Source organism: Melopsittacus undulatus, chromosome Z (genome assembly GCF_012275295.1).
Source record: "Melopsittacus undulatus isolate bMelUnd1 chromosome Z, bMelUnd1.mat.Z, whole genome shotgun sequence".
Classification (NCBI taxonomy): domain Eukaryota; kingdom Metazoa; phylum Chordata; class Aves; order Psittaciformes; family Psittaculidae; genus Melopsittacus; species Melopsittacus undulatus.
This window is the reverse complement of record NC_047557.1, coordinates 55,672,730-55,695,923: the sequence shown is the minus strand read 5'-3', so window position 1 is coordinate 55,695,923 and position 23,194 is coordinate 55,672,730. Positions and strand designations below refer to the sequence as shown.

Below are 23,194 nucleotides of genomic sequence, written 5' to 3'. Positions count from 1 at the left end.
TAATTTGACAGAAATAGCTCAACTACAGAAGTACAACAAAGGAGAATGAAAACAAGACACACAATAAATATGTAACAAATTCCAAAATCCTTTATTGTTTTTTAATTTTTAACACACTCAGAGTTATCTTACACTAAAAAACCATAAATGTCTTCTAATTTAAACTACAGGTGTCTACATTTCAAACAGCAGAGTCCAGAGCTTATATTAGCTATATTCTAACACTAAGTTAAAAGAGAAATTAATCCTTTCTCTTTTTGAAAGTCAGAGGCCCTCATCCCTTTATGCTTGATTAAGCTTTCCCATCTTCTGCTGTTAGTCAACTAATTAAAATGCATGATTCACATGTTTGTATACACATATTACCAGTATCCCTGTACCACTCCTGATATTGCACATGTTAGTATTAGATCTCAAACTTAAGGTTCCATTTTTCCTGCTTTAGAGTTACTTTCATATCTAACACGATTCCTCTCCGCTGTAGCTGTAATTCTTGAGAAAAGTGACAAACCATATTTTATGGATAATGGTACAGTATTGTCAAAGCAATTTATGTGCAATAAACAAGGAATGTTCCCAGTCCAGCAAGATTCTCTAACTGATATCAGTGTGACTGCTAACAAGGTAAAACATAGACATAAATTAGAATTCAGTATCCTCATGAAAAAGAATCTATGCAAACGAGCAAGCCTTCTCATAACTGCACTTGGCTAAAATCATAAATGTGTAATTTTGTACCATGCTCTGGCACCTCAGAATTTCTTTTTTCTTTTTTTAAAAAGTTGGTTTCAAACTTCACAAAACTGAATTCACTATTTCTGAAAGAGGAAAATAGAAAGACTACCTTAAATTCCAATGGTGACATTCTGTGTTATTCCTAAGCCAATCTGACTTTTCAGTAAATGGTATATTCTGAATACTTCTTAGCACTTATTATCACTGCATACATAGTCAGCATTTTATCTACTGTCAAATAGCACAATTTGTTGCAGTCTGGCACCATCTTCACTATGATTGGCTGCTGCAATTGATTTACATCAAAAGAAGGCCAGCTAGTTTTTTCTCAAAATCAGCATAGAGAAAATTTTAAAAAGCTTATTACAGAATAGTTAAAGTCATGTGAGAAACATGCTTTTTCTTTGAGAAAGATAGAAAGTCATACAGTTCGTACAGATTTATGAAAAAAACCCAAAGTGGCTAAACATTTCAGCAGTAGTTAGAAGTAAGTAAGTGTTATGCTTGACAGGAATACTTCTCTAAAAGGTAGTTAACACAAGAAAGAAATTTTTTAATAATGAAATTTATATATTTGAAATAAAAGTCACAAAAGATTATATGTACTTTAAATATCAAAGCTAACTCTATCTCAGCACATTCTCCAAAGAGAAATATGCACTCACTATCAAATATTTCTTCCTACTTACAAGGGAAAGAATGACAGCTTTTTATTACTTAAAGATTAAAACTGAGAGAAAAATGCAGCAACTAAGATGTCTCTTAAAATGTCAGATGAAGTCCAGAAACTGGGGTGAAATTTGCTGTGTAGTCTTTCTATAAAGGCCTTTTTTAGTGCATTTTTTTCAGCCAAGTACTGGCATCAAGTAACTGTAACCAGGTAAAATTGAAGAATCCCAGCACAATTACACCAGAAGTTACACTCATTCTCACTTAAACTCATTAAAGTAATTCCCATTTCTATCCAATCTCTAGACCAAAGCACAAAAGACTGGAATTCATATTACTTTATGGGAACAAAAGTGTCAAGGAAAACATTTCTAAGAAGCCCACGAAGAGAAAGCCCACAATATATTTTTCAAGATATTTCAGAGAAAATTCTAAGCTATTGTATTATAAGCATATAGTAAGGCACATAATAAGAAACTATGTATATATATAGAAATTTAAGTATTGGACTTTCTGGTGGTACAAAAAACTCTTGAGGTTCAATTTTTCTGCTCCAAAGATGACCTTAACAAAAGTAACTTCTTAAAAAGTTAAACCATCAAAGACCTGAATATTTTCAATGAGATTGTAAACATTTTATTCTTCAAAGAAATGTAAAAAAATTCACTGGTATCAGGACTATTTTCCCATTTTCTCTAAAGCACTATCATACATTACCTCATAGCAGAACAAAATTAATGCCAGGGCTAAGTCAAGCTAGGTGTCTGATACCATATCTTGAAGAAACTTGTCAAATATCTTTTACACTACAGTAAGAAGGCACTGCCTGTTCTCTAATAATTTAATCCATATGAACAGCACAGTCTGCTTTTAAAAGAAGTTATCTGTGAAATTTTGCCAAACTATGAAAACATACCCTGGCGACATAAATACTATTTAGACACTCACAGCCAATGCTTGTTTTTCTTCAAGAAACCCAAGCATTATTTCACATTCAAATTAGTGTTTAATCTGTGCAGTGTAGATTTACTATTATTTTTGTTAGAAGTATTTTTGTTAGGTATATTATAAAAATTCTCTGAAGTGTTTTGTAAGGCGAATTTTTAAACAAAGGCTAAAGGATGTTCTCAAAATATAACTTTAGGTAGGATACTTGGAGATAAATATTGTTGCTAAAGCACTTTCACAGAGGAATTTTTCCATGGATGAATATTAAACATTGATGACATACTGGCAGCTAAATCAGAAAAGATAATCAAGTAATACTTCATGTATGAATGAGCTTTTTCTCTTAAGAGACAGAACTGGTTACAGCTGTTTCAGTCTCTATTTGAAGATTTTATTTAATGTGTGATGCAGTCTTAAAGGAAAGTTCACAGAAAAGTCAGATTGTACATTTTGAGAAGGAAATTTGGAGGTGATGGTTTTCTCCGAGGTCATGATTGTGAAGCTCAATGAGAGCATGGAATGCTTCTTCCACAGAGCCCAGCTGGATAAGAGCCGTTCTGCAATCTTTCCTGAAGTACAATAAAAACCATTGTTAATCCTGAACAAACTTTCATTGCACTAGCCAACACAAAAAAGTGGCACTAGTATTTTTTCAGCCACAGCACACACACTGAACACACTTGTACAGGGAATCAGAGCTAGTTATAAACATGCTAAAATGAGATGTAGAAATATTGCATGCAGATCAATGGCTTACAGCCATGCTTTTCTTCCACTACACCACACTTTGAAAAACAAGGTCAAAATAAGGCTTGAAGACCTCTAAGAAACACTTGTGATGTCCATGTATGTGTGATAATTTAGCTGGTATCATCACGCTAAAATAATGCTGCCAAGCAACTTTAATGAATGCTAGAGCAGGTTCATTGTCTTCTTTTATATGACATTTTACATATTCACAGCCAGTATTCCTTTTTAAAGAAAAGAGTATTTACTTTACTTGAACTTCTTGTACTTTGAACACATGTGGAATTCATAAAAAGGCTGACTATTTTTCATTTAATTATGCTAACATAGTTTACCATAAAAAAATTTTAAGATTTGGATTATCAAAAATTGCCACAGCTGTGCAGCTTTTGACTATAGATTTAAACACGTGGAATTTTGACTATACTTTTATTTATTTATTATTTTATTTCTATATATTTATTTCTCAAAAAAAAATTAGCCCTCTTCTAGGGTGAAAATTTGCTCAGCATTTTTAAAAGAGAACTTACTGAATGAATCTGAAGGCTTTCACAGTAGATCCCGTATTTTCAAAAAGGTTTTCCATAGCCTCATCAGTAACAAAAGGCCTATTTAAAATAAAAAACAAAACAAGAGTGAAACAAACCGCCCTCAACTTGTAAAAAAATACAGGGTTCTGTAATAGTATCAAAATCTCAGTTCTGGCTTCTAAATTAAATTTGAACAGCAAAAACCATCTCCACCAACTCCAGCTGTGCCAACTTTAGCTCAAACATCTTGGCTTTGACGCTAAGATTTAACACCACAGTGTGCTACAAATACGTTTAAGATACACTCTACCGTTTTCATCCTACCATGTTCCTCTCTTAGTTAAATAAAGATTGCATAAAAATAACTTAAGATCTTCACCAATATCTTCAGAAATACGTTTCATCTTATAACTGCTGCAAGTGTGCTTCACATATTTTCAATTTTGAAAGCTCTCTATTTTACTCAGCCATTTTTTAAGTGGGTTTGTTTTTTATGTTTTTTTTTTCTTTTTTTTAATTTCGACAAAATTCCATAATTTTCCCTTTTCCCTTCCTGCACAGCTGTTGAACAAAAGATGCTTATAAAAACTTATGTTTGGCTCTCACTCCTCACATTGTTGACAACATTCTAGATAGGAAAAAAGGCTGGTCCAGTTTTAAAGAACATGCTTCTTAATTTCCCCTCTATGTAGGATGTCTGAATGCTGTAGAAACAATTCTTTAAAAAGTGTTAGAATGATTAAAAACTGCATCTACATTAAACAGTAATGCTAGTCACGAATCTGATGTAATTTAACTCCAGTACATTATCTCAAAAAAAAAAATATTCACAAATATTTATAAACACAGGACTTAATATTTGTAAAGCAAAAACATATTCTCAAGCAAATGTAAACTGTACTGAAATGTAAAGAAAAGCATTCAATCAGTTCTATTCTTTGCTAAGAATAAAAAGTGACAGTTAAAGGATTCACTTATGGCTAATTACACAGCAGAATGATCCAAATTCTTAGGAAACTGTAAGAGGCCAAGGCAATGTAAAGCTTATATCAGACTATGTAACTGAAGAACATAACCTAAAAACTATCTTTACAAGAGGATCACACATGTAGATACTCACGGGATGTTGGAGAGATACAGGGTGTCGGATGGAGGAAAGATGTTTTGGAAGTTCTTAGAGCCAGACTTCTTAAAGCGATGTAGTGGGCTATTGCTATAGTCCTTTGTAAGACCATTGCTCTTCCGTCCCTCAGGAGGAAGTTGAATTACTTGATGTTTTGAAAGAATAGCACGGATGACCCTTCCGTAAAGCTTCTGTCCATTCAAGTGACCCATAGCTGACCAGTGGAAATACAATTAGAACAGGAATGAAGGAAAAGGAAGAAAAAAGGATTCTTTGCCTTCTATTTAGTGTCAGATTTCACATTCTAAATTTAAACTGCAACTTCCATGTTTACCAGGTGGGCTATGTCAAAACATTATATTTAAAACAAGTATAAGAATGTAAGATATCCTCTAGTTTAAAAGCAACAAAAATGCAAACCAGTATTTCAATACAGAGCAGTTGATTATCCTTAAATAGCTAGATATAGGATAAACTACAGTAAAATTGTATGATGCATTAGTAAGATAAGCTACAAGAACATAGTATAATGCTTTAATTCTATTATTGACTAGACTGAGATTCACAGGATTTATTTTTTTTTAACCACTACAGGAAAATAATTTTTTTTACATGAAGGAAACATTGTAACATTAAAAAGGACAAGCTTGTACACAGTAAACATCATGATGATGGATTTCATTTGTTTATGCTTTTGTCATTCACAGATGGCAAATTCCTCATGTTTATCGCACTCACTCTAGTTTAAAGCATAACTGTGCCTTAAAAATCAGTACCTAACTGAGCCTGGGTTGCATCTGCCATCTGAACCAATGCATTGCTTTTCTTCTTAAACAGGATTTTCACACGATGTACATCACCATACATACCTGTGAAAATTCAGAAAGAAAATTTGTCCAGAGCATTACTACAAACAGGACAAGGGCAAATCTGGGGTTTTTGACTGACATTATGGTTACAAAGAATAATCAACTCATTAAGCAGGTTGGTTAGAATATTAGTATGAAGGAGATCTTTAAATTTTGTGTATTATTTTCTGAGGCTCAGAAATGCAGGAAATCCCACAGGATTTTAAGTCTCCTGTGCGGAGACTTCATAGCAGCCTTCCAGTATCTGAAGGGGGGCTACAGGGATGCTGGGGAGAGACTATTCATTAGGGACTGTAGGGATAGGACAAGGGGTAACAGGTTAAAACTCAAACAGGGGAAGTTTAGATTACATATAAGGAAGAAATTCTTCACTGTGAGAGTGGTGAGGCACTGGAATGGGTTGCCCAAGGAAGTTGTGAATGCTCCATCCCTGGCAGTGTTCAAGACCAAGCTGGACAGAGCCTTGGGTGGCATGGCTTAGTGTGAGGTGTCCCTGCCCATGGCAGTGGGGCTGGAACTAGATGATCTTAATGTCCTGTCTAACCCTAACTATTCTATGGTTCTATGATTCTATAATACAGCATATTTGTATTCAGTTGTTAAATAGTGCAACAGTGTTAAAGTCCTCTTAATAGAGGCATATTAAAAATTACTACGCCAACAAACATTGTCCTCTGCAACTAACGTATGTACCAATTCTTTACTCCATTTCCTTCTATTCAGTCTTTGTTTTTTTTCATTTCACTTTGCTTTCCTATTCTTTGTGGTAAACAAATTGAACCACACACTGAAATTCTTTTGATGCTGTAAACATTGTGCCATTTTGGTACCTGTTGCCTACAACTACTGACTCAAATGACTGCAATTTTAAAACTAGCACATTCTCTTGTGCATTGTCTGAACAAGGACAGAGAAATGAATCTTGCATTAGCAAGCATATGTCAGCTAAATAAAAAGAATGTTAGCCCTCAAGGTATTTTTAATGTATCTTACCAAATAGGATGAAAAGTCCATATGGTGTGATGACCTGTTTAAATGATAAAATGAGTATATTATATTTAAAGCCATGCAAATAAAGAAATCTATTCCATAAATGCATGGTAAACAAAAAGAATGGAAGAGATACTCTACACTAATACATGAATATGTCTCTTTAAAAGCCATTCCCTAACTACAATAAACACAGTGTATAGCATTTTTGTTAATATATATTTGCTATGCACATATAAAATATTTAAACACACTAACACTACAGCTCACGCATTTTCATCAATAGAGACTCATTCTGTCATGCTGAAGAAGTTATTAATATTTCAAGTGGCTTAATTATTTGAGCTCATTCTTTCCAGGCTAGCAGATCACTCCCTGAAAAACAAGACATTTGCTAAATTAGAAACAGAAAAGAGCACTCAAGAGCCCTTCTGTATTTTCTAAACAGCAGACAACACCTTAAAATTAAAAGAAGTTGCTTCAAAATGTTTGAAAGGATACACATATCATGTTTATATATGAACCAGATACAAAGCATTATTTAAACTGCATTCAACTAGAAGTTGAGAACAGAAAGATAAATATTGAATGAAATAGCTTTCCTTCAGTGATTTTTAATTACAGCCTTGCATTCCAAGCTTTCCAAGCACCAAAGAGAAATTTACATTCTAATGCAGCCAAATCTGATTCAGCTGAGGCAAGGGTTTTGCCAGTACTGAGTACTAAAAATACCTGGGTATCAGAAGCACTACTCACACTCTTTAGTCTTATTCATTCTCAACTCACAACAGTTGAAATGTGTACCAAACATATCCAAATTGTTTAAAAACATCAGACAGTGCAGTTTAAGTGTAACTCCATACCCTTTTATCATCAGCATTATTACTAAATAAGGAACAACTACTATCAATATAAAATTTAAAAGCTTCTAAGAGTTTGGGCTTTCTGGCACAAATATTTTAATTCAGCACAGAGTTTATTTGAAGAAATTTTGTAACCAAAGGAGACTGCAATACTTATACTAAAAAAACTTTCTGGAAGACAAAACCAGTTAATTTAAAAGTCATGAGGGAATGCTGAAATGCACACTGAAACCCTGCAACATGGGAGAAATATAAGTTGAAATAAGGTCAACCAGATTTTCTATACACAGAAAAAGAAGTGAAGGGCTCAGACTACCACTACTGAAGAACAAGTGCTACACAGTTGCCAAAAAATATATTTACAACAATTTGTATTTCCAACAATAAGCACTGTTGTACGTTATATTTCTTATCTTTTAAGAAGCTGAGCATTATTTAACAAATTTATGTTGTATCATGCAGTATAGCACAAGGTTCCATATGAAAGTTTCTTATATATGATTAGTATTAAGTAAAGGAGCAATGTCCAAAAAATAGCTTTGACCTTGCTTCACACATTCTTAGTCTTAAAAAACACACTATTTTAAGACTCAGATTGCTTGTGGATTGTGTATCCACAGCAGTCATCAGAAACTTACTGATCAGATATATCGACATATTAAAGGAAAGTTGACTTGTCTTACAGTCCTAATTTGCAGCTGTTTCTTTTGATGCTTACTGTTAAGTTCAGCTCCCAGAACAAAACCAGAAATACAGAAATTACTTAAATATTAAATAAACTGTCAACAGATTTTTGAACTTCAGTAATAAAAAAATAACTTACATTTTGCCAATAACTCCTAATTTTATCAGTTGTTTGGTTAAGCAAGTCTAATGTGTGTGTAAAACAGTTTCTGTAGAAGTGTTTATCCATAGTCAAGCACAATTGTGGTTTTAGTCACAACCTCTGTAAAGCTTGACTTTTTTTTATTTTTATTTTTTTTATGAGATGCACATTGCTTTTAATAAAGCATAGAGCCATGTGTAGTTTTTGAGTAACAGGAGTTACTATAAAATTTTCACTATTATGCAAGCTGCCCTTGGCAATTTTACTGCCAACATATATATATAAAATAATAAAATCTGTGTGTATTATGACATGTGAACATGTGTATCTATAAACTTTTTAAAATGTATTTACATGGATGTTAACAGCAAAGTGCAACTGCAATCTTCCTCTCCAACCTGGGATAAGCTACAAAAATTAAAGATCTTGCTTTGGAATGCTTTTATCTTCTTTTCTCTTCCCTCCTGTTTCTCTAACTCCTCATGCTTTGTAACAAGTAAAAGTCTTTGGCCTCTCTAATGAAAAAGTAGCTCACAGAGGAGTCATATTAACAGAGGCACCATTAAGTTTAGTTGTATGTTGTTTACCTCCTCACATCTGACCACGGATTTTTCTATAATTACCAGCTACCCTGCTAACAAAGGTTTTCTAAAGTAAATTGTGTTGGAAAGCTTTTCACTGCTGACTGGATTTTTCAAACTTCGTCAGTTTCGCAAATTATCCCAAATAAGAATAGAGCTGAACTTTTTTTTTTTTTGCATTATCAGCATTGAGATTTCCCCTCTTACTTCTTTAGCTAATGTCAATTTGCAAGGAGAATTCTGGCAGTTGGTACAAGTTGATACTTGCATTGCTTTCACCAAACAGACTTACTTCAGAGTTGAGGTTGCTGACTAGTATAACAGAATTGACTGGTGCAGAAGCAACTGCAGGAAGAGGCACTGCTGCAAGCACTGCTGGTGTGGGAGCAAGAGAACCAAGTGGTGCAGGAACAACTGGAAAGGAATAACCTGAAAGGGTATTAATAGCATGACTTCGTATCTCAAAGAAGAAAAGACATTTTAGAAGACAAAAGCAGGTTACATTTGGCAAAAAAACATCAATACTCAATTAAAAAAATGCTTCTAAGGAATTTAGTTATTACTAGTATTTGACCAATAAAGCAGAAAGCCTCCAGAAATGAAGAAATATTCAGCTATACCAACAGACACAAAAGAAAAGGGACAAGTCCAAGAAAGAAGAAAAATAATTTAGCACAGAAAGGAAAAGATCACTGAGTCTAGAAGACTATATATTTCTCATTTTATAGCCAGAAAAAGGGAGATTTCCTTCTTTAGCTTTGAATGTCACTGAAGTCTTATGATTCTTACTAAAACATATGCTTCGTTTCTTCAACTGCAGGTAGTCTTTATCATGGCATTTAATTTATCATATTTATTAAATGATAAAATACTTCAGTACCTGGGTTTTTTATTCAGAGATAAGTCTTGCTGAATAACATGAGAAAGAGAACCTGAGTGACTCAAATGAGTACCGTGTTCCAACTGCAATGTTTGAAAACAATTTGTTGTGAGTCAGTGTATTCAGATAGACCACTAGACACATATACATACACTGCATTTTTAGAAAACGGAAGCTTTCTTGCAACTGGAGTAAAGGCCATGGCAGGGGCAAACCCAGGAGCCCCTGTATATGATGGGAGGATAAAATTTTGGGTGCCTAGAGAAAGCAGACACATCTAATTTTAATATGTTAAGATTTTAAAATTTTGAGAAAATGGAAGAGCCTTCAGCAGTAAGAATCAGTTTCTAGTGTTCTGATCTCAGTCTGTGATTATGTCTTTAATAAAATGTTTGTGTTAAAAACTCTCATTAAAATCCAAGATTCAATGTTTTACAAAGATGAATTTCAGCAACATTTGAAGATAAATATTCCACTTAGCCTCAATTTTCCTTTTTAAAATGAAGCCATAGCAAGATGCAATATAGGCAAGTTTGAATAGTAAAGCACAGAATAGAATACAATCCATTCAAGTTAAGATACATGTTCCATAGTTTCTGTTCACACAATGGAAATGTATTCTAAACGTTTACATGAAGTAAGTATACTCAAAACATTTTGCAATTATGAGATACAGCTATTCCCTAGATATTTCTAAACCCAGTATGGTCTAAATAATACAAACAACTACAATGAAACTGAAGTTCTGAATTTTACTAATTACTGAGATGCATAAAGGTATATTTTGCTTTTTAAGGAGATCTACTTTATCGGGTTATAACATATGGAGAATGCCAGCCTCAAAGACAGTTTAGTGACTTTCACGTTAGTATGTGGAGATGTTACCCAGGGCAGCACTCTTAACTTGTATTCTAAAAAGCTGTTATATACAAACTCAAGTTGGGCTGTCTTTCATATGCTGGCACACTAGACTTTTTTAAATGGGGTATATGTATTTAGCAAATACATCCTACATGCCTGGCAATATGTCTGGTTTACTACTCAATCCTCCACCATTGACTAAAACAGCTACATTCACTGACAGATGGTCATTGACAGTGTTGATACAATAGTGTAAGAAGTATTTGTTATGGATTACAAAACCAGCAAATGAAACAGACATCACAGATCAGGTATTCATGAATGCTGCATCAGATTACATCTCCTCTTATCTGTAGCAACAAAGTGTCTTTCATACAAACAACTGAATTCGTTTATCACACCAAAAAAAGTCATTGTGTTCTTGAAATATACACATTGGTGCATTATATCGACAAGTCCTGGCAATATAGATATTAATCACTTATTCACAATCCAGGAATGGTAATGGAAACATTAATGAAGAAATAGAGAAAGCATTTTTATTCTGCTAAATAAGACTTGCATGTTGCACACTGATACCAAAAATCAGGCATAAAAAATTGTCAAACAGAGGTAATGCAGAAAGATCTGGAATTCTTTGTTGCACTTTTTATGTGGAAAATAATTTGTTTCATGGCTAGCTTCCAAAGCAAGCTAATTCATGTATCTCTGCTTATGCTCACTGGGTTAGGGAAATCCTTAAATGCAGAACATTCACAAAATCTGCTTATTTATAGTGCAGCATCTTTTCACCACAAGCAAAAGCAAAGAATATAGAAAAAATTACAAAAAGAAAAAAAGCAAAATTAAAAAACAAGTTCCAAGGGCAGTTTAGTTTTCGTAGTAGGATAACTTCATGTCTACAGAAAAAAAATGTATGCATTATTCTGGTAGTTACCCGCTTTATCTTCTAGTTCTCTATCAAAAGTGTATCCACTAGTAGCAACATTGGAAGTGTAAGTGCTAACATGACTCCCAATATCTTTTCCTTATGTCATGCAACTGACGACTTTTAGAACATGCCTATGACAACGTATGTGTGTTGTCACCACTGACTGAAAGGCTAGAAGCATGATTCTTCCAGTCTACAGCTGTTTTTTCAAAAAGGAAAAATATCTATGCAGCTGCTTCACTGTGACTGCACTACAAGCAAATTTTGATGAAGATATCAGAATCTTCTTTACGTCAGCACCTCTGCCGTTCTTACTGTTACAGTAAATGTTTAGACTGAAAACATGACTACTAGCAATGACAAGGCTGGGAGAGTGAGGGGGAAGAAAACGGAGATGGGTTCATGTGTTATTCTCCAAAAGCATGCATACAATGTTATCTCTGCTCTATAAGCAAGTTTCTCCTTAATCTATGTCATGGGTTCAGCAGTAGCTCATGCTCTGCCAGGGAGGAGGGAGAGATAGGGCACCTGGTCTGGGCTAGTTGGGAGGTATTCCATACCACAGCACATCCTGCTGGGGAAGGGGACTGGAAGCTGGTCGGAAGGGGAGGGGTGAGCAGCATTCCGGGCTGGGCTCGGGGAGGGAACTGTAAACTGGCTGGGAAGGGAGGGGTGAGCTCTCTTCCAGGCTGGGCTCGTGGCGACGGCTGGTATCGTATTCTCTCTCCTTGTTTATTTCCTCTAACATTAATTTGTTAGTGGTAGCAGTAGTGATTTGTGTTATACCTTAATTGCTGGACTGATTTTACCTCAATCTGTGGGAGTTGTATTCCTCCGGCTCTCCTTCCCATCCCTCCGGGAGTGGGAAAGGGGGGACGGGGGGGGGGGGAAACAAAGGAGTGTGTGGTACACTGCGGGAAACTGCGGCGGGATTTTAAACCACGACTGTTGCTGGCGCCCAAAAGCTGAGGTAACAACAAATCTGACAGGATTTATAGTCATTTGTCACAATGCTGATTTATTGGCTCTCACAGTTGTTTCTCTTGATCTCACGGTTTCAGGATTTTGCCAATTACTTTCAGTATGTATTAGCTGTGTTCATGTTTATCAATCATGGGATTTGGGCTAAGTTTCTTATCTCATTGTACTTTATGTTAATGACTTGTAATACAATAGAAGCATTCATCATGAAACTGATTTGGTTTATGTTCCCGGTATGGTCACCGACCTTATACTTTGGGAGGTATATAATAGAAGTGCTTAGCAATTTCACATCTTTTTTCTCCTTCTCGGGTGGTCAACCTGTGAAGAAGACATTCTTCTATCCTCCCAGTGCTCTCTCCAGGTGGTCTACAGCATCATTTGAGGGTTTTGAAGTTTTTGAATGGCCTTTTAATACTGTTGAGACTTTTATGTTGATTGTGATGGGGATCACCATAGTAGCACGCATACAGAGTGTGTTTTGCCCACAATTATTTCATCTGATTTCAAGAGTTAAGCGGAGTCAGGTCTGGTCCTTTATTGGGGTTAAACGACGACATAGGAGGACCAAGAGATTTTCCCAGAGGCTGGACAGCCATGAGTGGCAGGGTGTGTGGGACAGTATGGGCAAGCATCTAGGTCAGTGGGCTCCTCCAGTACTTTGGAATTTTACTTCCAAACAAGTGCAAAATCCTGAAGAATTAGTAAAACACCTAAATGAGGTGTGTTGTCATCCTGGCCATACCAGAGATGGACAAATTATGGCAACGTGCTGGGGCTTGGCCTATGCCTATAGGGCCTTGATCGACACTATCCAACACCTTCATAAGGAAAAAAATGTCCCTGGATCTGAGAGCAACACAGAAGTCAGCGCAGCTGTTCCAACTCCAAGTACAGCAGCTACACCATCCCCAGCGGCAAGTACAGTTGCTACCCAAACTTCAGCTGTGACAAACAGTGCAGCTACCCCAGCAACAAGTACAGCTGCTACTCAAACTACAGTGATAATCACTGCAGCTGGTCCAGAGGCTCCATGCATCCTCAACATGAACTACCTCAGGAGAGGGTACTTCAAAGACCCAAAAGAGTACCGGTGGACTTTTGGTATTACTGCTTTGGAGACAGAGGAAATTGAGCAGCTGTCCACCTTGCCTGGTCTCACAGAGAATCCTTCTGTTGTGGGGTTGCTGAAAGTCGAAGAACAACAAGTGCCAATTACGACCACAACAATACACCGGTGGCAATATCACACCAATCGAGACTCCCTGATTCCCATCCATAATCTGATCCGTAAACTGGAGAGGCAGGAAATAATCAGCAGGACCCGCTCACCCTTTATCAGCCCCATATGGCCAGTGCAAAAGTCTAACGAAAAATGGAGACTAACAGTAGACTATCATGGCCTGAATAAAGTCACACCACCATTGAGTGCTGCCGTGCCAGACATATTAGAACCACAGTATGAATTAGAGTCAAAGGCAGCCAAGCTGTATGCCACGATTAATATTGCCAATACATTTTTCTCAATTCCTCTGTCAACAAAATGCAAGCCACAATTCGCTTTTACTTGGTGGGGTGTCCAATTCACTTGGAACCGACTGCCCCAGGGGTGGAAACACAGCCCCACCATCTGCCACGGATGGAGCCAAACTGCACTGGAACAGGAGCAAGCCCCAGAACACTTGCAATACATCGACGACATTATTGTGTGGGGTGATACAGCAGAAGAAGTTTTTGAGAAAGGGAGGGACATAATCCAAATCCTGCTGAAAGCCAGTTTTGCCATAAAACGGAATAAAATCAAGAGACATGCACAGGAAATTAAATTTTTGGGAATAAAATGGCAAGATGTATGTAGACGTATCCCTAAAGAAGTAATCAATAAGATAACAGCAATGTCTCCACAACTGATAAAAAAAAACAAAACACAAGCTTTCTTGGGTGCTGTGGGGTTCTGGAGAATGCACATTCCAAATTACAGTTCAGTCATAAGCCCTCTCTACGATGTGACCCAGAAGAAGAATGATTTCAAATGGTGTCCTGAGCAACAACAAGCCTTCGAACAAATTAAACGCGAGATAGTTCAGGCAGTGGCCCTTGGACCAGTCCGGACCGGTCCAGATGTGAAAAATGTAGTGTACACCGCAGCTGGGGAGAATGGTCCTACCTGGAACCTCTGGCAGAAAACTCCAGGGGAGACTTGAGGTCGACCCCTTGGTTTTTGGAGTCGGGGATACAAAGGCTCGGAGGCCAGCTATACCCCAACGGAGAAAGAGATATTGGCAGCTTATGAAGGGGTTCGAGCTGCTTCGGACGTAATTGGCACTGAAGCACAGCTCCTTTTGACACCCCGCTTGCCAGTGCTGGGCTGGATGTTCAAAGGCAGGGTCTCCTCTACACATCATGCAACTGATACTACTTGGAATAAATGGGCTGCACTAATTACACAACGAGCTTGGATAGAAAATCCCAGTCGTCCAGGCATTCTGGAAGTCATCATAGACTGGCCAGAGGACAAAGATTTTAGAATTTCACCAGAGAAGGAGGTGATGCGTGCCGAAGAGGCACCACCATATAATAAATTGTCAGAAAGTGAAAAGCAGTATGCCTTGTTCACTGATGGGTCCTGCCGTATTGTGGGAAAACATCAGAGATGAAAGGCAACTATATAAAGTCCTCAACGACAAGTTGCTGAAACTACTGAAGGAGAGGGTGAATCGAGTCAGTTTGCTGAGGTGAAAGCCATCCAGCTGGCCCTGGACATTGCTGAGCGGGAAAGGTGGCCAGTACTCTACCTTTATACTGACTCATGGATGATGGCAAATACCCTGTGAAGGTGATTACAACAATAGAAGCAGAGCAACTGGCAACGCAGAGATAAACCCATCTGGACTGCTGCATTATGACAAGATATCGCTGCCCGGATGCAAAAGCTGATGGTGAGGATACGCCATGTAGATGCCCACATACCTAAGAGTCAGGCCACTGAAGAACACCACAATAACCAACAAATAGATAAAACTGCTAAGATTGAAGTGATTCAGATGGACTTAGATTGACAACATAAAGGTGAATTATTTTTGGCCCGGTGGGCCCATGACACTTCAGGCCACCAGGACAGAGATGCAACGTACAAATAGGCTCGTGATCGAGGGATGGACTTAACAATGGACACTATCGCCCAGGTTATTCATGAGTGTGAGACATGTGCTGCAATTAAACAAGCTAAACGGTTAAAACTTCTTTGATATGGAGAATGATGACTGAAGTATAAATATGGGGAGGCCTGGCAAATTGACTATATCACACTCCCACCAACCCGCCAAGGCAAGCGCTATGTGCTTACCATGATGGAAACAACCACAAGATGACTGGAAACATATGCTGTGCCCCACACCACTGCCTGGAACACTATCCTGGGCCTTGAGAAACAGATTTTGTGGCGACATGACACCCCAGAGAGAACTGAATCAGGCAATAGGACTCATTTTTGGAACAACCTTATAGACACTTAGGCCAAAAAACATGGCATTGAGTGGGTATATCACATCCCCTACCATGCACCAGCCCCTGGGAAAACTGAACGATACAATGGGCTGTTAAAAACTACACTGAGAGCAATGGGTGGGGGAACTTTCAAGCATTGGAATACACATTTACCAAAAGCCACCTGGTTGCTCAACACCAGAGAATCTACCAACAGGGCTGGCCCAGCCCAGTCAGAACTTTTACATATTGTAAAAGGGGACAAATTTGCTAGGGAAAGACAGTCTGGGTCTGTTTCAGGTCAAGACGAACCCACTCGTGAGATTACTTTTGCTCAAGGACCCGGATATACTTAGTGAATAATGCAGGAAGATGGGGAAGTCCGATGTATACCTCAAGGGGATTTGATTTTAGGGGAAAACAGCCAATGAATTTAATTATATGTTGTTGCTTGCTGTATAATATTTTTATAGTCCATCAACTAGATGTCTTCAGGTCACCAGCGACTGGCCCTAACTTCCCTCTAACTATTGTCCCAACAGAGAATGAACTTTGATAGAACCAAATGAGTTCTGCAATAAAGAAATGATCAACATCAGCAGGCAACAATCCAGCACTGCACACAGACTCTCCTGCTACAAAAGACTATTACAAACCTAACATCATGGACCAAATGAACTCAATAACATTATAGGGATTGGTCCATATATTAAGAAATTATTTCTTTCTCTCTGTCTGGGTGTATACAGATGTATATATATATATATATATATATATATATATATATATGATGGTATATTGAAAATGTGGGATCTGAGCATGACGTGAATGGTATGGAATAAGGGGTGGATAATGTCATGGGTTCAGCAGCAGCTCATGCTCTGCCAGGGAGGAGGGAGAGATAGGGCGCCTGGTCTGGGCTAGTTGGGAGGTATTCCATACCACAGCATGTCCTGCTGGGGAAGGGGACTGGAAGCTGGTCGGAAGGGGAGGGGTGAGCACCCTTCCAGGCTGGGCTCGGGGAGGGAACTGTAAACTGGCCAGGAGGGGAGGGGTGAGCTCTCTTCCGGGCTGGGCTCGTGGCGACAGCTGGTATCGTATCCTCTCTCCTTGTTTATTTCCTCTAACATTAATTTGTTAGTGGTAGCAGTAGTGATTTGTGTTATACCTTAATTGCTGGACTGATTTTACCTCAATCCATGGGAGTTGTATTCCTCCGGCTCTCCTCCCCATCCCTCCGGGAGTGGGAAGGTGAGGGGAGGAGGGGAAACAAAGGAGTGTGTGGTACACTGCGGGAGACTGAGGTGGGATTTTAAACCACGACAATCTACTATAGTTTTTATTTCCCCTTTCATTGACATTTCAAATTGTGAAAGTCTAATTAATGAGAGCATCAGATCTATAACAGTTTCCATGATGACCTATGGCAAATCCTTAAAAACATTATAAAGATGGTTGCACATTATGTTAAGATCCAAGGCCTGCCTTCAAGGGAACCAGCAAAAACAATCCAGAAAGTAGTGGGTGCAACTCACTTTCTTACTGTAAGCTACCAAAGCCAGCTGCCCAAAAAACCCAAGCCAAACCCAGTATCTGCCCTAGCTACCATAGAAAACTAAATGAAAAAACGGAATTCTTCCCCACCCCTTCCCCAACCTATTCAACATGCTTAGACAGTTCTCAGCTGCATATTAGTGCTAATGGTGGTCATTAGAGAGAAACAAAAACAGCTAAAATCACTTAAATTGCATTGTGAGTACTTCTGCCAGATCATCATATTAATCTGTTTGGTGATCTGCATTATTACCGAAGCTGATTAAATGAAGATACCTGAGCTATTTATGCCAAAAAGGCTTCTCCAGTGTAGCTTCAAGCAAAGACTGTATCCTCTACATCATGGAAATGACTTCTAAAATTCACAGAAATTTCTAAAAATTTATCTTTTAGAAGGTGACAACAAAACATACATATATATATAAATATATATAGGTGTAATATTTCAAAGTTTGTTGTGGTTTTGTTTGTTACAGGAGGCAGTTATCCTAAAATAACAACAAACAAGAGCTAACACTCTTCACTCATTTTCAAGCAGCTTTAGGCAAATAGTGTCAACTCTGAATGACTGCCATTGGCCATTCTGATATGCATTATTTATTATACTACCTGTACCAATGATATAATTTCACAGCATTTTACAAATGCAGCTTTTTCACACCACTTTGAATTTGCCCAAGTGCATTCCTCATGTTATAGCTCAGATACTCACATATCTCGAGTAGTATTTTCTGCTTTTCATACAAACTTCATTTGACTCAACAAACAAATGTAAACAAAATGTACCTTTCTATGAACTTGATGTGAATCTAGAGCATAAGTGCAACATGAAAAGCATAGCAACCTTATTGTGTATCACTAAAAATGAAGGTTTCTTACCATAGGCAGGAGTTATGGGTAGCTGCAGAGGATGTTGGCCATCACCAAAAGGAAGATCAAAGCGAGTGAAATCTCTACTTTTCTCATTGTTGTACTTCACCTCAAGGCTACTTAACTTGGAGAACTCAATATGCAAGGTGCAGCACATAGTGTAGATATTATGGCCATTCAGATTCTGAAGAAAAATAGCGATTTGTTATTTTTGTTATAATTTGTTTTCAGACACAAATCATACGGTGGCAGCCACCACTGTAAGTTTGTTTTCACTCCACAGTTTTATCTATACAGAAAGGCATCTTGTTTCTAAGATGCTGCTTTTACACACCAAGTATACAACTATGCTGCCACCATCCTTACCTAAATATCATGTGTAGAGTACTAGTGCAGTCCACTAGTTTGTATTACATTGCCTCGTGCCGATGGACAAAACAGCTTTAAACATGACTTGTCTTTCTTGCTGTGCTTCTAATCTTACTTGTCCCCCACTCAACACACGGTATCAGATGCTAGTAGCAATACTAATTTGGAGCTTTTATTGCATGGAATTGTCTTTACATAAGCTGGTAAAGGGCCAAGAGCACAAGTCTTATGAGGAGCAGCTGAGGTTGTTTAACCTGGAGAAGGCTCAGGGTGGGATCTTATCACTCTCTACAACTGCCTAAAAGGAAGATGGAACAAGGTTGTGGTTGGTCTCTGCTCCCAAGTGATATGACAAGAGGAATCAGCCTCAAGTTGTACTAAAGAAGGTTTAGACTGGATATAAGGAAAAATTTCTTCACTGAAAGGGTTGTCAAGCACTGGAGCAGGCTGCCCAGGGAAGTGATTGAGTCATCATCCCTGGAGGTATTTAAAAGAGCTGGAGACATGATTTAGTGGTGGACTAGGCAGTGTTTAGTTTATGGTTGGACTCAATGACTTCAAGGGTCTTTTCCAACCTAAATGATTCTATAAAATCTATCTCTTTAGGAGTAGCTATGCTTAGAAAGATCACTAAAGTAATGTTTTCTGCTTAAACCAGTCATAAAAGAATCATGATGGATGGTTGGGGGTAAAACACAATCAAAAGATACTGGTTTGTTATAATTATTTAACATAGTCTAGACTGGAATTACAATTTCTGTAAAATCTTTAATAAGGTATATATTATTATTAATACTGTTCCTCAAGAAAAGATGGCATTGTTAACAAACAGGCTATAATCCCACTTACCTTTACTAATTTCCAATATACGCTTATTCACTAAAACAGATAGTGAATTTACTTACTGGACTAACTTGCAAACAGCAATAGATAAATGTTCTGTGCCTTTGATTTTGAAGCTGAGAATAAAAAGTCAACTTTAGTAACAAAAAGTAGGGTAAAAGTTCCATTCACTCTAGCTTATTGGTAATTAAAAAAAAGCCAAACAACCCTAATGCTAAATACCACTTAGCAGAATCTGTTCTTCTCTATATACCTTATATGGCAACTTTCAAATTATTTACTAATATTGAAATGGCCATACAGGTTAAAGAGAAATACAAAGTGTCTCAGGCCCAGCTATCCCTAACGTTCCCCATTTTCCTGGGAAGGCAGGAAAGAGACTGGCAAAACAATCAAGCTGAATACACTACACTTACCAATTTGGCATAATATGCATTCGCTGGATCAGCATACTGGAGCAAAGCTTGGAATTGACTGTTCCTAGTGAAGACAACAATCCTCAAGACAGTTCCAAATCTAGAGAAAACCTTGAGAAAGAAAAAAATGAGCTTTCAGAAACAATGAATAACTCATACACACTAAAATCTAGCCTTTAATATATCACAGCTTGCTGAAAATAATTTCTTTTGTGAGAGCTGAGGAGAAATTGAATGAGCTTAGAGTTTTTTTCATATAAAAAAATAAAAAGGCTATAAAAGATAATGAAAAAGGATGAAATTTCTTAAAAGATTTAGCAATGGCTGTTCAACAGTCAGAGTGGGGAAGGCCAGCACAAACAGGCATTTGTCCAATGCCTGCAGAGAAGCTGTGGATAATCAAAGTTGAGGTTTGAGAAATGGACTTTTACAAGTCAGCTGAGACAGGAACTGCAATCTGCTTTTCAAGGCATCCACCTTTACATTCTGTATTTCAAAAAAGTTCTGCAAATTTGGTGACCAAAAATATATTTTAAATAGTTGATGTGTCTACAGATTAATTACACACAACCACTGTCCAAACTAGAAGACAAAGAAGGAAAGAAGCAAGAAAAAGGCCAGGTTTGGGACCAACCCCTCTAATTTACAATTGAATGGCATTTAATTTATTGCAAATGCAAGCACTGCAGAAAAACAAAATAAATTTGAAGTCTGAAATGAATATACATACACTCAAAACGAGAGTGTGAACTACATGAAGGTGTCTGTACAAAAGCAAAGCCACAAAGAACAAGGACAAAAATATATCTAGGGCACATCATGTAAGTGCAGAAACGCTATGTCCAAATCAACAGTGGAAGAGGAAAGGTGAGTTGGGAAAGTGCTAACACTTTTAGAGCAAATTGTCAGAATCAATGCAAGTCAGGAAAGCAGAACTCTCCCACTCCCTCCCCCATCCCCAGAAAAAACTAAGCCTGGAACAGAAAAAAAAGGGCAGGAAGGATGACTCTAGGAACTACAGGCCTGTCAGCCTGACCTCAGTGCTGAGGAAGGTCATGGAGCAGATCATCCTAGTGAGACCAAAAAGCACATATAGGAAGATGGAGGGATCAGGCCCAGTCAGCATGGGTTCATGAAGGGCAGCTCCTGCTTGACCAACCTGATCTTCTACAATAAGGTGACCCACCTGGCTGATGAGGGAAGGGTGTAAACATTCTCTATTTGGACTTAAGTAAAGTATTTGACACTATCTCCCACAGCATTCTCCTGGAGAAACTGCCTGCTCATGGCCTGGATAGGTGAGTTCTTCGCTGGGTTGGAAACTGGTAGGATGGCTGTATCCAAAAAGTGGAGGTAAATGGCATCACATCTAGTTGGCAGCTGGTCCCTAATGGTGTCCCTCACAGCTCAGTGTTAGGGCCAGTGTTGTTTAATGTCTTTAGTGATAATCTGGATGAGGGGATTGAGTCCAGGCTCAGTAAATTTGCAGATGACACCAAGTTGGCTGGGAGTGCTGATCTTCTGGATGATAGAAGGGCTCTGCAGAGGGATCTGGACAGGCTGGAATGATGGTCTGTGGCCAATAGTATGTGGCTCAACAAGGCAAAGTGCTGGGTCCTGCATTTGGGCCAAAACAACCCCATGCTATGCTCCAGGCTTGGGAAGAGTGGCTGGAAAGCTGCTCATGGAAAAGGACCCGGGGGTGCTGCCTGATGTCCACTGAACATGATCCAGCTTGTGCCCAGGCAGCCAAGAAGGCCAACAGCATCCTGACCTGTATCAGCAATAGTGTGGCCAGCAGGGCCATGGCGGTGATCATCCACCTGTACTGGGCACTGGTGAGGCCACACCTTGAATCCTGTGTTCAGTTCTGGGCTCCTCACTACAAGGAAAACATCGAGGTGCTGGAGCTGGTCCAGAGAAGGGCAACAAAGCTGGTGAAGAGTCTGGAGCACAAGCGTGATGAGGAATGGCTGAGGCAACTGGAGATGTTTAGTCTGGAGAAAAAAAGGCTCAGGGGGGACATTATTGCTGCCTACAACTACTTGAAATGAGGCTATAGTGAGGTGGGGGTCAGTCTCTAAAGTAACAAGTGACAGGACAAGAGGAAATAGCTTTAAGCAGCAGCAGGGGAGGTTTACATTGGATATTAGGAAAAACTTCTTCACTGAAAGTCTGCTCAGGCATTGGAACAGGCTGCCCAGGGCAGTGGTGGAATCACCGCCCCGGAAAGCGTTAAAAAACAAGTAGATGAGGCCTTCAGTGATATGGTTTAACAGTGGTCTTGGCAGTCCTGGGGTAATGGTTGGACTTGATGATCTTAAAGGTCTTTTCCAACCTTTTCCAACCTAACTGATTCTATGAGATAAGGACAAGCATCTCTTGCCAGCTTATTAGGCCTAGAATCGTGGATATGAGACTCACTGCCCCAACCCTTTGCACCCAGTTTCCAGTTTTTCAGAATCTCAGAAACAAGGGGTTTATGCTGCAGTCATCATTTTGTAATAGAAGACAGAACAACAAGTTTTTCATAGCAATTTAAAATTAGCCACTGAGTTCCTGTTCATAAAGCACTTCCCCTTAAGAAAGGCCTAAATACAGCTTCTGAGCACAGGCTTTTCCATGTGTATCCATGAAACTAAATACACCTTTTTAAGATAATGAAATTCCATTTATTCCTGTTTGGTTTTAAACCTAAAACTCACCGTATATCAATTTTGTTTTTGCAAAGATGACACAAAATATTCTGTTTCTGATAAAAAATATTGTAAGGTCAATTCTGGTTAAAAAAAAAGTGTTAGTTTCTTGACAAGCAATTGTAACTTAAAAAATACAATCGAAGTTTTGAATGACAACTTGCCTATTGGAGGTCCCTCTGTACTTACCAATGAAAATTTTAATTTCCATTAACGTTAACAAACTTATAAAGTGGTGTGACATTGTTGCTATTGGACACAAAGCGCTGCTTTAATGAGAGAGGAGTGACTCATGTTCAGAACTCCAAATAAGCTCCCTTTTCAAATATTGCTTAATTTTCTAGACCTATTGCAAAAGCAGTTGAGTGAGGGCCACTGGGCAATTCAAAGACTAAAAACATTATTCTGCTGCACTAAAGTAAACAT

At 38.1% G+C, this 23,194-nt stretch overlaps 1 protein-coding gene across 5 annotated transcripts in view; it reads right to left on the bottom strand.

The window, feature by feature from the left end:
- Window positions 1-68: 68 nt before the first annotated feature.
- PTBP3 (polypyrimidine tract binding protein 3) overlaps window positions 69-23,194 on the bottom strand; it is a 54,954-nt gene continuing 31,828 nt past the window's right edge. For 4 of the 5 annotated variants that reach the window (XM_034073142.1, XM_034073143.1, XM_034073138.1 and 1 more), the window contains 8 exons: window positions 20,073-20,183; window positions 18,454-18,628; window positions 9,174-9,310; window positions 6,615-6,648; window positions 5,529-5,621; window positions 4,750-4,966; window positions 3,630-3,707; window positions 69-2,921 (listed from right to left, as the gene is read on the bottom strand). In XM_034073142.1, coding sequence (XP_033929033.1) covers window positions 2,789-2,921; window positions 3,630-3,707; window positions 4,750-4,966; window positions 5,529-5,621; window positions 6,615-6,648; window positions 9,174-9,310; window positions 18,454-18,628; window positions 20,073-20,183 — 978 coding nt within the window. In that variant the 3' untranslated portion in view covers window positions 69-2,788. The remainder of the gene's footprint in view (window positions 2,922-3,629; window positions 3,708-4,749; window positions 4,967-5,528; window positions 5,622-6,614; window positions 6,649-9,173; window positions 9,311-18,453; window positions 18,629-20,072; window positions 20,184-23,194) is intronic. The other variant, XM_034073141.1, reaches the window with a different exon arrangement.